The sequence below is a fragment of the Lichenostomus cassidix genome, chromosome 2, assembly GCF_008360975.1.
Source record: "Lichenostomus cassidix isolate B80296 chromosome 2, HeHo_3.0, whole genome shotgun sequence".
NCBI lineage: Eukaryota > Metazoa > Chordata > Aves > Passeriformes > Meliphagidae > Lichenostomus > Lichenostomus cassidix.
The window spans coordinates 55,488,433-55,500,779 of record NC_139482.1 but is presented as its reverse complement, the minus strand read 5'-3'; the positions used below and the strand labels follow the sequence as shown (position 1 = coordinate 55,500,779).

The window sequence follows — 12,347 nt, the reverse complement described above, 5'->3', positions numbered from 1 at the left end:
GAAGTATGACATCAATAGGCAAATTTTTTTTGTCTGTCAGAAGACAGATAAAACACACCATAACCACACCCAAAGAAGGGGTTTTTGTCATTTTAGTTTGTCTTTCTTGTGGTCCAAAATGAAACACTTGTCTAGAGTTAAGATTTTTGCCTGTAAACTCTCATAAATTGAGTTACTTTCAGAAATCAAGCAACAGGAAGTATAGATTTTTGGAGTGCTTTAGTTGCAGAAGCTGGATTTCAGAAGAAAGGCAGCTTAAAGACATGGCTGAAATGACATTGCAAGTTATAATTTTTATTTTATGTTTAACACAGCTCCACACTTGAGAAGAGTTTGAGCAGACAATTTCAAAGAAACCCAAGGGAAAGATGATTTACATGTCAAACACTGAAATGGGCTGCCCAAGGAAATGGCTGGGTCACCATCCCTAGTGGTGTTCAAAATATGTGTAGATGTGGTACTTAGTGGTGAGTTTGGTTGTTTAGTGGTGAATTTGGCAGTGTTAGGTGAGTGGTTGGACTCAATGGCTCTTTTCCAACCTAAACAATTCTATGATTTTACTATCTTAAATCTTCCTTATAGAATACAAAGGAACCGGATTAAGAGAAACCTGTAGATGGCTTGAGACTTACTAGTGGAATGAAGTACTTATTCCTTTTGTGTTACATGTTACCTCAGTAGAAGTAACTGAAATATTTTTCTGTTGTCCACTTGATGCATGGGGGGCAAGATTTTTACAGCATTTGTGAAAGTGTAAATCCTGTCTTTATTTAGTTCTGGTTTTCTAATGAATAATTTCTTTTCTACTGAATCTTCTTTTGAAGAAGGGATGAGCTAAAGATTGAGAGAGTTTGTTTGGTTAACTTCACCACAGGTGTTTGTCTGCGTGTTGAGATCCTGAAACTAGTTCTTTCTGCTGAATTATATACTACATGTCAATTTGGGTTGCATGTTTATAAGGCTCACTGTATATCCAAACATATTAAATAAGCATACTTCAAAAGGTGGTGTTTTTTAATTTGAAATAAAGATGATTTTGTTGACATCAATGATGACAACTCAAAGGTCTTCATAGGTGTTTTTATAAATATATTAACCAAAAAAAGAGGACCAAGAAAAATCTGTCCTTTATTGGATGTGGAGGGGAACATTGTAACCAAGGTTAAGGAAGTCTGAGGTGCCTGCTTTGCCTCAGTCTTCAGCAGAAAGACCAGTTACCCTCAGGGCAACCAGCCCCCTGAGCTGGTATAGAGAGATGGGGGGCAGAATTAACCCCCTGTAATCTAGGAAAATGTAGTCAGTCATCTGTTGAACCACTTAGACACTCACAAGTGTATGGGGCTGGATGGGACCCACCAGAGTGTACTGTGGGAGCTGGCAGAAAAACTTGCCAAGCCATTCCCTATCATTATTATTAGTCCTGATAAACTGGGGAGGTTCCAGATGACTGGAGGTTAGTCACTGTGGCATGAGGATAAGGCAAAGTGCCATGTCATGCACAACAACCTCATGCAATTCTACAGGCTGGGAGAAGAGTGATTTGAAAGTGGCCCATCAAAATAGGACCTGGGAATGCAGGTCAACAGCTGGCTTGAATATGAGCCAGCAGTGTGCCCAGGTGGACAAGAAGGCCAATGGCATCCTGGCCTGTATTAAAAATACTGTGGCCAGAAGGACTAGGAAAGTGATTGTTGCTCTGTACTTGGGACCGTTAAGGCCACACATCAAGTTTTGTGTCCAGTTTTGGGACTCCCTCTTCAAGAAAGACATTGAGTTGCAGAGCATGTCTGGAGAAGGACAGTGGAACTGGGGAAGGGTCTGGAGCACAAGTCTGCTGAGAAGTGGCTGAAGGAGCTGGGCTTGTTCAGCCTGGAGAAAAGGAGGCTGTTGGGGTACCTTATCACTCTCTACAACTACCTGAAAGGAGTTGTAGCAAGGAGGGGGTTGGCCTTTTCTCCCAGGCAACTGGCAATAGAGCTAGAGGAAATGGCCTCAAGCTGCACCAGAGGAGGCTCAGGTTGGACATCAGGAAGAATTTTTTTCATTGCACAGGTGGTTAAACATTGTAATGGACTGCTCAGAGAGGTGGTAGAGCCACCATCCCTGGGGGTGTTTAAGAAATTACTGGATGTGGTACTTTGAGCTGTGGTTGAGTTGGCATGGTAGTGTTCAACCAAAGTCTGGACCTAAACTTAGAGCTCTTTTCCAGCCTTAATGATTTTATGATAATTGTAGAATTAATTAACAAACTGCAGATGACAGAGTACATGCCAGTTTGCTTTTGTGGTCACTTTTTCAGCATTGATTCTCTTTCAAGTAAAGATAAAATAATATTTGCTGTGATCAGCATTACCTATCAAAATGTTGTACCAATACAAAAAGAGAGCTGTATTAGAGAAATGTGACTTCATTGCAGTCTGTCACCACCAGACTATTTTGAAGACTATCATTAGAAATATTTGAAATAGGCAGAATATTGGTTGGAAACACTGAAAAAGGTTTCCTATTCCTGAGATCCTAAGTTCTGCATTTTTCCATTTGAAGCTTGTTAGGTGTATTTAACAAGACATGTTTGTTAGAGATACTGTGCTCTGAGCTTTTTCCTGTTGGAGCAAAGCCAAGTAACTCTTTGTTTAGAAATACAAACATATAAAGGACAGTTTCACTATTCTTCTGCCTACAATTTAAAATACTTACTGTGTAGTGCTGAGATAATGATTTTTATGTCCAGAACTGGTTAGACAAAACTATAGTCTTTAACCTAATCATTACGAATACTGATTCACATTATTATTTTCGCTACCATTTTAGTGTTTTGATTAGTCTAATGATGCCCACTGAAGGAGTAACTCCAGTGACAATACATGCTGTATGAATGCGAAACAATAATTGAAATATCCCTGCTCACTTTTTGAAGTGTAATCCTTTCTGAAGGGATTGGAAGTACCCTGAAAGGAGTACTAATATTTAGTTAATAATTACAGGTACCACCTGTCAGTAGGTGAGAAAGTCGATAGAAGTATGGGCTCAACAAGACTGACATCAAGTAACCTTATTTTTATTTTACCTTGGGAATGTACCTTTTAATGAATAGTTTTAATAAAAACTTTAGCAAAAATAATGGGTTGATTTCAAGGAATGGAGCTAAAAGAAAAACAATGTTCCAAAAATCTTGGGAAGAAAATGCAATGTCTTAAGCAAGACGTCCTGGTGCTCGTATGCTTTAGCAAAATGATAAGAGGAATTAGGATGTATTTGTTTCAGGATGAGTTGCTTTTTGTTGTCTGTGGAAAAGCCAGTTGAACCTTTCTCTAAGTACAATGGAGCCCATTAAAGGATAAATGCCAATTTCTCAGATAAGCTTGTGCCAAACCAACATGTTCCATGTGCTGTGAAGCGTCTCAAGGTGTTAGTTCATGAGGGGGATTCTTTTGTGTTCACAGTGCTCCTTCTGCTGGCCTTGCGTTAACCTTTGTTGGAGGAGGGACACCTAAACAGGCTATAGGACTTGAAGCACTGGGACACCAAATATAAACTGTAGAGAAACAAAAATGAAAGACGGAGGATATGGATAGAAGGAGATATATTGGATAAAGGAATTGGGTGGGTGAATTCTGGACTGGGGAACTTATTTTAGACCTCTAATGGACAATAGCTATCTCCTGTGTCTCTTATGATAGTATGTATTTTCTATGTCATGATACCAACAACTAGAATGATACTGTGGAGAGTGGTAGGAAATCAGTGGTGGAAAATCCACAGTCCCTCTTCTGCTTGAGGGACTGAGATCTATTGCTGTCTGGTTTACAACTAAGGTAATATGTTGTGCTGAGACTAGTGTACACATTTGTAAGAGTGTTCTGGGATTTCATGTGGGGAGAAGTGTCCTGTAGGGGGCAGAGGGAGGAGACAGGGAAAAAGGGTACAACTTGTTCTACAACTGTTCTTTAATTCTGTAGTGAAGAAACTTTTAAGGTGCTATTGCTGTAATTTGTAAATATTAAGTGCAATAGGGCAGAGAGGCAAAGTGACATAGGCAAGGACTTGAGATTATTTGGAAACACCAATGTTGTGACAGTATCAGCATGTAATAGTTTTTGTAGTGTGTGTGCTGGAAGGCAGTGAAAGTAATGCTGCATTTTTTGAGAGGTGCGCCAGAGCAGGTCAGCAGAGATACAGGTTAATGAAATTTATATTTCAATAAGGAATAGATTAAGTATAACATCATGGAAGGGTCCCCAGAGCCTTTACAAAATAATTCCTTTTGTATTGTTTTTCATAAATTCCTGCCTGAACTACTGGAGCTATTTTGAGGGAGTCAGTAAAGTAATGAAATGTAGGCTGGGGGGTTATTTTATTCTATACCAAAAACATTTATGTGAAGTGCAATTATCAAGTATTTTTAGATAAACTAGAAAGGGTAGGGGAGAAATCAGTATATGTGTTAAAGAATAATCAGTAAGAGTTAAGAGATGGAACGCTATAAAAAGATTAGACTGTTAAATTTAATTTCCTTAAATGTTTACTCAACATTCACATGTCTGAGATGAAGACTACGTTTGGCAGCCACCTATGGTGTTATTTAGAACCAGTTCTTAAACCATTCTTCTGACTATTCCTATTATGGTATAATGAATCCTTTCTTTTGTTCTTTCTCTTGTTTTTAATTGTGTTACTTTTCCACTAGGGGATGGGATTGCCAGGGAAAGTAGTCCATTTATTGACAGTGCAGAATTGGACAGAGGAAACACATATGAAGGAAAGAATATGGCTCTCTTTGAGGTAAGTAAAATACTCCAAAAACATATTTTACCTTTAATGGAGATGAGCAAACACCTGTTTTCTTTCTGTCTTGAAATTTAGTGGGGGAAAATGAGGTTTAATACCATTTTTGTAGTTTGGTTCTTGCTAGCATTCCATTTCAGTGGATTTGAATGATATATGGGCAAGAGCAGTAAATATTGGTGTGCATTAATGTGAAAATATTAAGTAAGTCTTTTTGCATTTAAATTTTTTGGGCTAAGATCCAGAAATTGTTAGAGAAAGCTGCTGGAAACAAAAACTATTTGTTTTAAAAAAGCTCCATTCATTTTTAAAAGAATTAACAAAATAATTTGTTCAACAGGGAAATAACAGACGTCTCGTAAAGCAGCAAAGCTGTGAAACAAACGTACAAGGCATGACTTAGTTGTATTGTCCAATTACAGTGTAGAGCATACCATAGCAATTTCTGATGTAAATATCTACTTTATAATGGACATTTCATACCTTTTAAATCAACTGAGTGTTTACAGTCAGTTACTGGAAAAAGTATATTGCGTCGCATCAGCACATAAAGCACACTCCCCAGACAATGATATGGCCCAGAACATTTATTAGAAAAGCATACAGTTTTTATAATATTTTTGCCATCAGGTAAAAACAGCACCCCTCTAGACAGCCAATAGGATAAATGATTACAGCATGGGAATGTTTCTTTCAGAACAAGCATTACTGTTATAGCTTTTGAAAACTCCAGGGGTTCTGTCTGTTACTTTTTAGAAACTTTGTTACATCTTCTCCCTAGCTCAGGGGAATAAGCTTCCTTTCTTTAACCAAGAGGGCTTTGTTCTCATTTTACTAAACCTCCTTTGTTTTCTTGCCCTACAGTATATTGATTTAGTACAATCAAGGGCCACTTTGGCAATTAAATAGTATTTCTAGTAAAAACCTTAATTGTTCTGCTCTAGCAGCATCAACTGGTCTTGCTCTGATGCTTCCTGTTAGCAAAAACAAGGTCCTTCCAACATTGCTTAGCTACCTTGCTGTTGCATTCTTCTCAATGTTTACTTGTTGCTCTCTTATGCTTCTCTCTTCTTCCTTTCAAATATCTTTGCACAAAGGATGTGATCTTACAGTTCATTCTGTGCATGACCCAAATAATGTATATTTAGTATTTTTCACTGAGTCTTAGAGAAAATTGGGCTAAGGGTCAAAGTAATGTTGATCATTAATTGTCTTTTTGTCATGTATGCAATATTTTAGTATTTTTTTACAGGAACTATGGTATTAAAGTTTTGTCATTAAATTTCTCTTCTTCAAGCTCTATTCCATAAAGACATTTCCAAAACTATATGTGGTTCAAATTAGTTGCTGTATTCCTCAGTGATGTTAATTTGGCCATAGCTGCTTTTTGTATCAAATGTTACTTTGATTCGTGGCTTAGCTCAAATCCTCAGCTGATAAAACACCATGACTTTTACTTATCTCAAGTTATAGACGGTGCTTTTAACAGTACCATGTTGAAAGCCTTCTAGTGACTTCATCACCCCTCATGTTGTTGTGGTGAATCTTTTTTGGTACTATGTTTAGAGTAAGTTTCCTACAGTGTTGTTTTTCTCATATTTTCAGATGTTAGAATTGTTGTATACACTGTTAAAAAGAAGTCTGATAACCATTATCATTACCTAATCTCCCAGGCAGAGATACTTCTTGTCTGTCTTTCTCATCGTGATCTCTTACCTTCTTTCCAATGTTCAATTTTTATGTATTTAATTGAATTATCTGGATCCATTTTTCTTGGAATTTTTGTGTTGTATATTCTTCTGGATTTTATTATTTGTTTTAGCATGTTTCTGTTTCGTAGCAGATACTTGGCTAAAGAATGATGACTTCTGTGTCAAGTGATATTGCATATGAGCAATTATATGTGATATGGATATGTGTGGGTATTTTCAACCATCTAACACTTTGGAAGTAGTATGCATGGTTTAAGATAAAACATGTAAGCCTGCAGTGGTAGACTACAGAGAGAGATCCTTAATTATTTTGGTGCTTAAGAAATCATTTGAAGTCACTCTCTAAATGCAAGCAAGATGCTGAGAAAACATCCTAATGACTCAACCCTACAAGTACATCTGCTAAAGACTGTATTGTGATAAAAATAGATTTTTTTAAATTAACAGTAGTCTTTCTCTAGGTTTTCCTTATATTCGAGCTGCATATTGTAAGATAGTGTAAAAATATGAAAGAAATGGTGTAACATAGCCATGTAGTGTTAAACTTCTAGAAAGAATTGAGCACTTGTTGGTTGAAAGCTGACTGGTGTTTTGTCATGCTAAGTTTTTTATTTGGGTGAGTCAGGGCTGACCTGTTGAGTATGTGTTTGAAGTATTATCATAAAATGATGACTTAAAAAAAATCTATTTAATAAATGCAGTATTTCTCAAAACCCAACAGGAAGAAATGGATAGTAATCCCATGGTGTCATCCCTTCTGAACAAACTAGCAAACTACACTAATTTGACTCAAGGAGTGGTGGAACATGAAGCAGATGAAGACAGCAAGCGAAAGGAAATCAAGGTATTTAGACCTCTGATAATTTATCTCAACAAAGCTAGCTACAAATAGGAGCCTTTTTAAACCTCAAAAGAGAATATGTGGACCCCTAAAAATAGATTTATAATACTGATAAATATAAAGATTTATAATACTGTATTTAGAACTGAAGCAGCTGCAGTAGGACTTGTGTTAATTTGATGTTCTTGTTAGCATATTTTAGCAAGACTTTGCTGTAAAACCCCTAGGTAAAACATGTGCAAAGCCATGTTTTACCTAGGATCTGAAACATGGAGTATACCCAGTTTCTTCTTCCTTTTCTTTACTTCTTCCTTGTGAACTTGTACAAGCATCAGAACCTGTTACCTGCCTCCCTCTTGTCCGCCTGTTTTAAAAATTGATAATACTATTTAATATAATTTTTGTGCCAGCTGTGTGGCAATTTGTGATCAACTTTTTACAGCATATAAACAATATATTGATTATGGCAGTGACTTACCTTCAGCCTGTAACTGGTATTTCAGAAGAAAGTTTGTAAAGCATTGTAATCAACAAATGAAGGGACATCCTATCCCTACCAAAGTTTCATCCTAATTCCTGTGTAATAAGAGATTTTGCTATCACAAATAGTTTTCTCTCTTTCCAGGAATTTTTCTGCATAAATACCATATGCAAATTTGCAAAGCTAGACACTCTGAATCTACCATTCCATTTCAGTTGGCATTTGTGATAAGGGTCTGTAGAATAAAGTGCTTATGGATTTAAATTTTTTAGTGGGAAGGAATTGATGTTCTAACTTCATTTCCAGGGTCCACGTATGGGCACTTTTATTGGTGTGTATCTTCCCTGTTTGCAAAACATCTTGGGAGTCATCCTTTTCCTGCGTTTAACATGGATTGTGGGAACAGCTGGAGTTCTCGAGTCTTTCATCATCGTGTTCATGTGTTGTGCTTGTGTAAGTCAACCTTATTTTATTTTTGTTTTAAACGCTTGGCCAGATCCTCTGTTGCAAGGATACTGATACCTTCTAATATATGAGTATCAGGGAAAAATAATCATATTTAATCATATTGGTTAAATTGTACTTATATTTAACCAATATGGTTAAACTGAGAGAGATGGGTTATGTGTTTAAGCAGTGAGTGTCACGTGTCATCCTAACTGGTATGGACATTCTTTTGAGTTGATCAAAGTAAACTTTCGTTTGAAGTATTATATCAGTTTTATTAAAACGACCTTTAGCAAATACAGTATTTGAGATCTGAACTGTTCTGCTTTTTATAGCTTCAGAACTGAAGTTGTATAATAAACTACAAATACAAAAATTAATAATAAAGTACAAATCAAACCACAACATTATGTCCATAATGTAATGTTTTAGAATGTGAGACCACTACTAGATGTTGTCATAACAATGTTACGGTCAGTTTTGACTACTTTTTAATTGGAATACTGATCATACTATTTTAAGTATCTTCAGTAGTCTGTATTCTTCCAATTATTTTTAAATACTGTCTCAAATATCTAAGTTAATGGAATCTTCTACTGAAAAGTTGAGTACTTGATTTGCATGGATATCCACAATTAAACATCTTAGATTTTAAAAAAAAAAATCTAGTTTTGTTTGATTACTGTTTTGCTCAATCTTCCAAAAAAACCCTCCAAAACGCTGGTATTTTAAGTTTCCTCTATTTCATCTTTCCACAGACTATGCTAACAGCAATTTCAATGAGTGCTATAGCAACAAATGGTGTAGTTCCAGGTAATGAAGAACTTTATCTTAAATGGCAAATTGTCAAATGATGGAAGTTTAAAGCTGGGATGAGAAATTATTATAGTCTCAAATATCAGAATTAATGCTTTTGTGTCAAATGCATAATTTCTTTTAATTGATTTTAGAAATAATGTTTCAATGTGAGGTACAGTCTTTTATCTAGACCTTCTGGGAGTTATAATCTACAACACATCTTTGTCATCAATCAATTGATCCTGTTTTAATGAAAGTTAAAATATTATAATTTGAATTAATGGAGACTGGTCTTCACACAAAGCAAATTTCTTTACAAATAAGGCTACTACTTTTTTCTCTCCTGAATTTGCCTACATTCCATCTAAACACTGGAGTTAATTATCTTGTTTTCTGCAAGAATAGTATCTGGTCTGATAGCAGAAATATTTTTCTATATAAGCACTCTAGATTCTGCTCATCTCCTTAAATTTTCAGGATAGATAAATTGATTCAGCTTCATAAATAATGAGGATTTTTTTTTTTTAGATGCAAAATCAGTTAGCCCTTGAAGCTCTTATCCTTTTCAGTTTCTTGACACATTAATTGATAGTTCTGGTGTTCAGGAATGGTGTGAACTCTGAATAGTTTATGTAATGAACTTAAAATAGTTTCTCTCTTGCAGAGCTTCTGCAGCTCAGTAAGAGTTTTCAGAACTATTACTGAAGTTGTTGGGCAAAAGTAAAAGCTACCATTTGTGTAGAGTAGAATAATTCTATTATAAATGTATTTAATGGATATGGTACCATATATGAAATAAAAATACAAGAGATGATTTTGTTTGAAATACTTGTGTTTTATAATAAAATGGAGTTATTCAAATCAGTGCACACATAACTAAAATGTTCTGCTCTTTTCCCTTTCATATTTTTAAAGTTCATTGTAAAGGTTTTGTTTAGCATCTGTCATAGCCTTTGAAGCTGGCAGTTCTTACACTAGAGAGGTATTAATTTTCATTTTTGTTGATGGTGCCAGTTTCTTAGAAAAGTGATACTTGTGCTGGAATATATGAAGAAGGCAGAAAGCACAGATAAGAACTTAGGTTTGAGGGAGACCTGAGCAGCAGGATCCTTTCTTTTGCCGTTATATGCAACATTATCTTTAGTAGAAGGATCAGTGATGCATCATAATATCTTTATTAGTTTCTCATTTGTTCATATTGAAAACATTGAAGCCTATGGAACAGGCTGCCCAGGCAAGTGATGGAATTGCCATCCTTGGAAGTGTTCAAAAAACAAGTAGCTATAGTTCTTAGGGACAGGGTGTAGTGGTGGACCTGGTAGTGTTGCGTTAGTGATTGGACTTAATGATCTTGGAGGTCTTTTCTAAACTTAATGATTCTACGAAAAATAGCTTCAGACTCTACACATTGATGTATGTTTATTTAAAATCAAACACTTTCTTTCTCTGTCTCCTCCATCTTTCTCAGTTGTCACAATTGGGACAAATATAATGAACTCAAGAGTAGTTGGAGAGGGAACCAGAGGAAGAGTTTGAATGAGGGAGTTTGGTAACATTCTAGTAAAAAGATATGAAGAGCTTGAAACTTAGAGCCTTATTGAAGGGCAAATAGTGCAATGAAAATGGGGTGGTGGTGGTGGTTTAGTTTATGATTTAAAGAAAGACGATGCATATGTATGGGAAGTAAGAGTGAGAAGAATTGAAAAACTCAGGGTCAAAGTGAATAGTGTATAAGTAGACAAGAAAAAGCAATCCCTACCTAACCCTTTTAAATTGTACTAAAAAAAAGTGGTCTGTAGTGGAAGTGGCAATGATTTCATATACAGAAAATAAAAAGAATGTAAATCAGTAGAAAATATCTTGTCCTTGTCTCATAAAGCAATTATTTTGGAAATTCGTTTTTTGAAGAGGAACAGCTTGAGGTTAGAAACTAAAGATTCATTCACATCTATTTACACCTGTATATCCTTTTCTAATTTACTTCTGTTCAACTTGTGGAATTTTTCTTCTTTCTTTGGTCTTTACTTTTTGTTCCCCAGAAACGCACATGGGGATATTAATCTTGAAACGTACATTCTAAGTGCCTAGTTGGTATAGATACTGACTATAATCTTGTCATGAACATGTTGCGCATGCCAGTGGAGACACATGCAGTGGTTATGTTGATTATGTTGATTGAACGAATCAAGTTTTTGTACTCTACTGTCATTCTTAATCTGAAGGCCTGGAGGTGTTTTGTGTATTTTTTTTTTTTTGTTTGTTTGTTTTGTTTTTTTAAATTCACAGCTGGAGGCTCTTACTACATGATTTCAAGATCTTTAGGGCCAGAGTTTGGTGGAGCAGTGGGACTTTGTTTCTATTTGGGCACAACTTTTGCAGGAGCAATGTACATTCTTGGAACCATTGAAATTTTATTGGTAAGTAGTGGCTTCTCTTAAGACTAAATGTATTTGGGCTGTTTTGGGAGGTTACTGATAAATGTTCTAAATGGTCTAAAATGCATTCTAATTTGGTGATTGGTTTTGGTGATTTCTAATGTTTTGGTACTACATTTTCAGGATGTTGATATTTATTCTTACTCGTGACTATTTAAGAATGTTAAATTCTTATCAGTAATACAAAAATAAATTAAAGGCTATTTGATGTACTTAATGTAGGAACCAAGCTGAAATCTTCTCTTTTCAAATGATAGTCTGCAAGCCTAGATCAGGCAAGCGTTATCAGGGTAACTCACTGCTGCCCAGTGAAAAGTTGTCAAGAACATGAAGGGCATATCTCCGATGAGGCAATAATAATCTATCCCACTTCATTTCCAAACTACTGGCTCTGAATCTTCATATATTTGCAAAGATGCTGTGGAAGACTGCCTGTGTGGCAGTGGCCGAGCTACTATGGCTTTGCTTCATCCAGAAGGGGCCAGTTATTGGTCATCATATCAGAAACTGAAGATATGCACAGGAGGTACTTCAGAATTCTTTCTTGTTACTTATTATGATCCATGTAATCAAATTCAGGCTTTATTGAATTTGAATTAGAGACAGTCTTCATTAATGTTGCTTTTGTAATCTGATCTATGGTAGCAACATGAGCACATGTTTAATTGTGGATTGAATTTGGTGCACTGTTCTCCCTATTAGAAAGTCATGCTGGGTTTGTGTTGTTGATAAAAATGTATGGGGTTCAGTTACAGAATTTAAAGTAAAATGCTGCCCAGGATATCTGACAAAGACTTCAGAATAAATCCCTGTCATACCTGCAAGGCATGAGTATTGCGGGTTTTTTT

The 12,347-nt window shown here is 35.8% G+C and overlaps 1 protein-coding gene across 8 annotated transcripts in view; it reads left to right on the top strand.

Moving 5' to 3' along the window:
- LOC146441403 (solute carrier family 12 member 7-like) overlaps positions 1-12,347 on the top strand; it is a 64,754-nt gene that overhangs the window by 9,529 nt on the left and 42,878 nt on the right. For 7 of the 8 annotated variants that reach the window (XM_085051621.1, XM_085051620.1, XM_085051622.1 and 4 more), the window contains exons 2-6: positions 4,688-4,782; positions 7,219-7,341; positions 8,126-8,272; positions 9,025-9,079; positions 11,351-11,481. In XM_085051621.1, the coding sequence (XP_084907747.1) occupies positions 4,688-4,782; positions 7,219-7,341; positions 8,126-8,272; positions 9,025-9,079; positions 11,351-11,481 (551 nt within the window). Of the gene's footprint in view, positions 1-3,464; positions 3,604-4,687; positions 4,783-7,218; positions 7,342-8,125; positions 8,273-9,024; positions 9,080-11,350; positions 11,482-12,347 lie in introns of those variants that run through there. The other variant, XM_085051628.1, reaches the window with a different exon arrangement.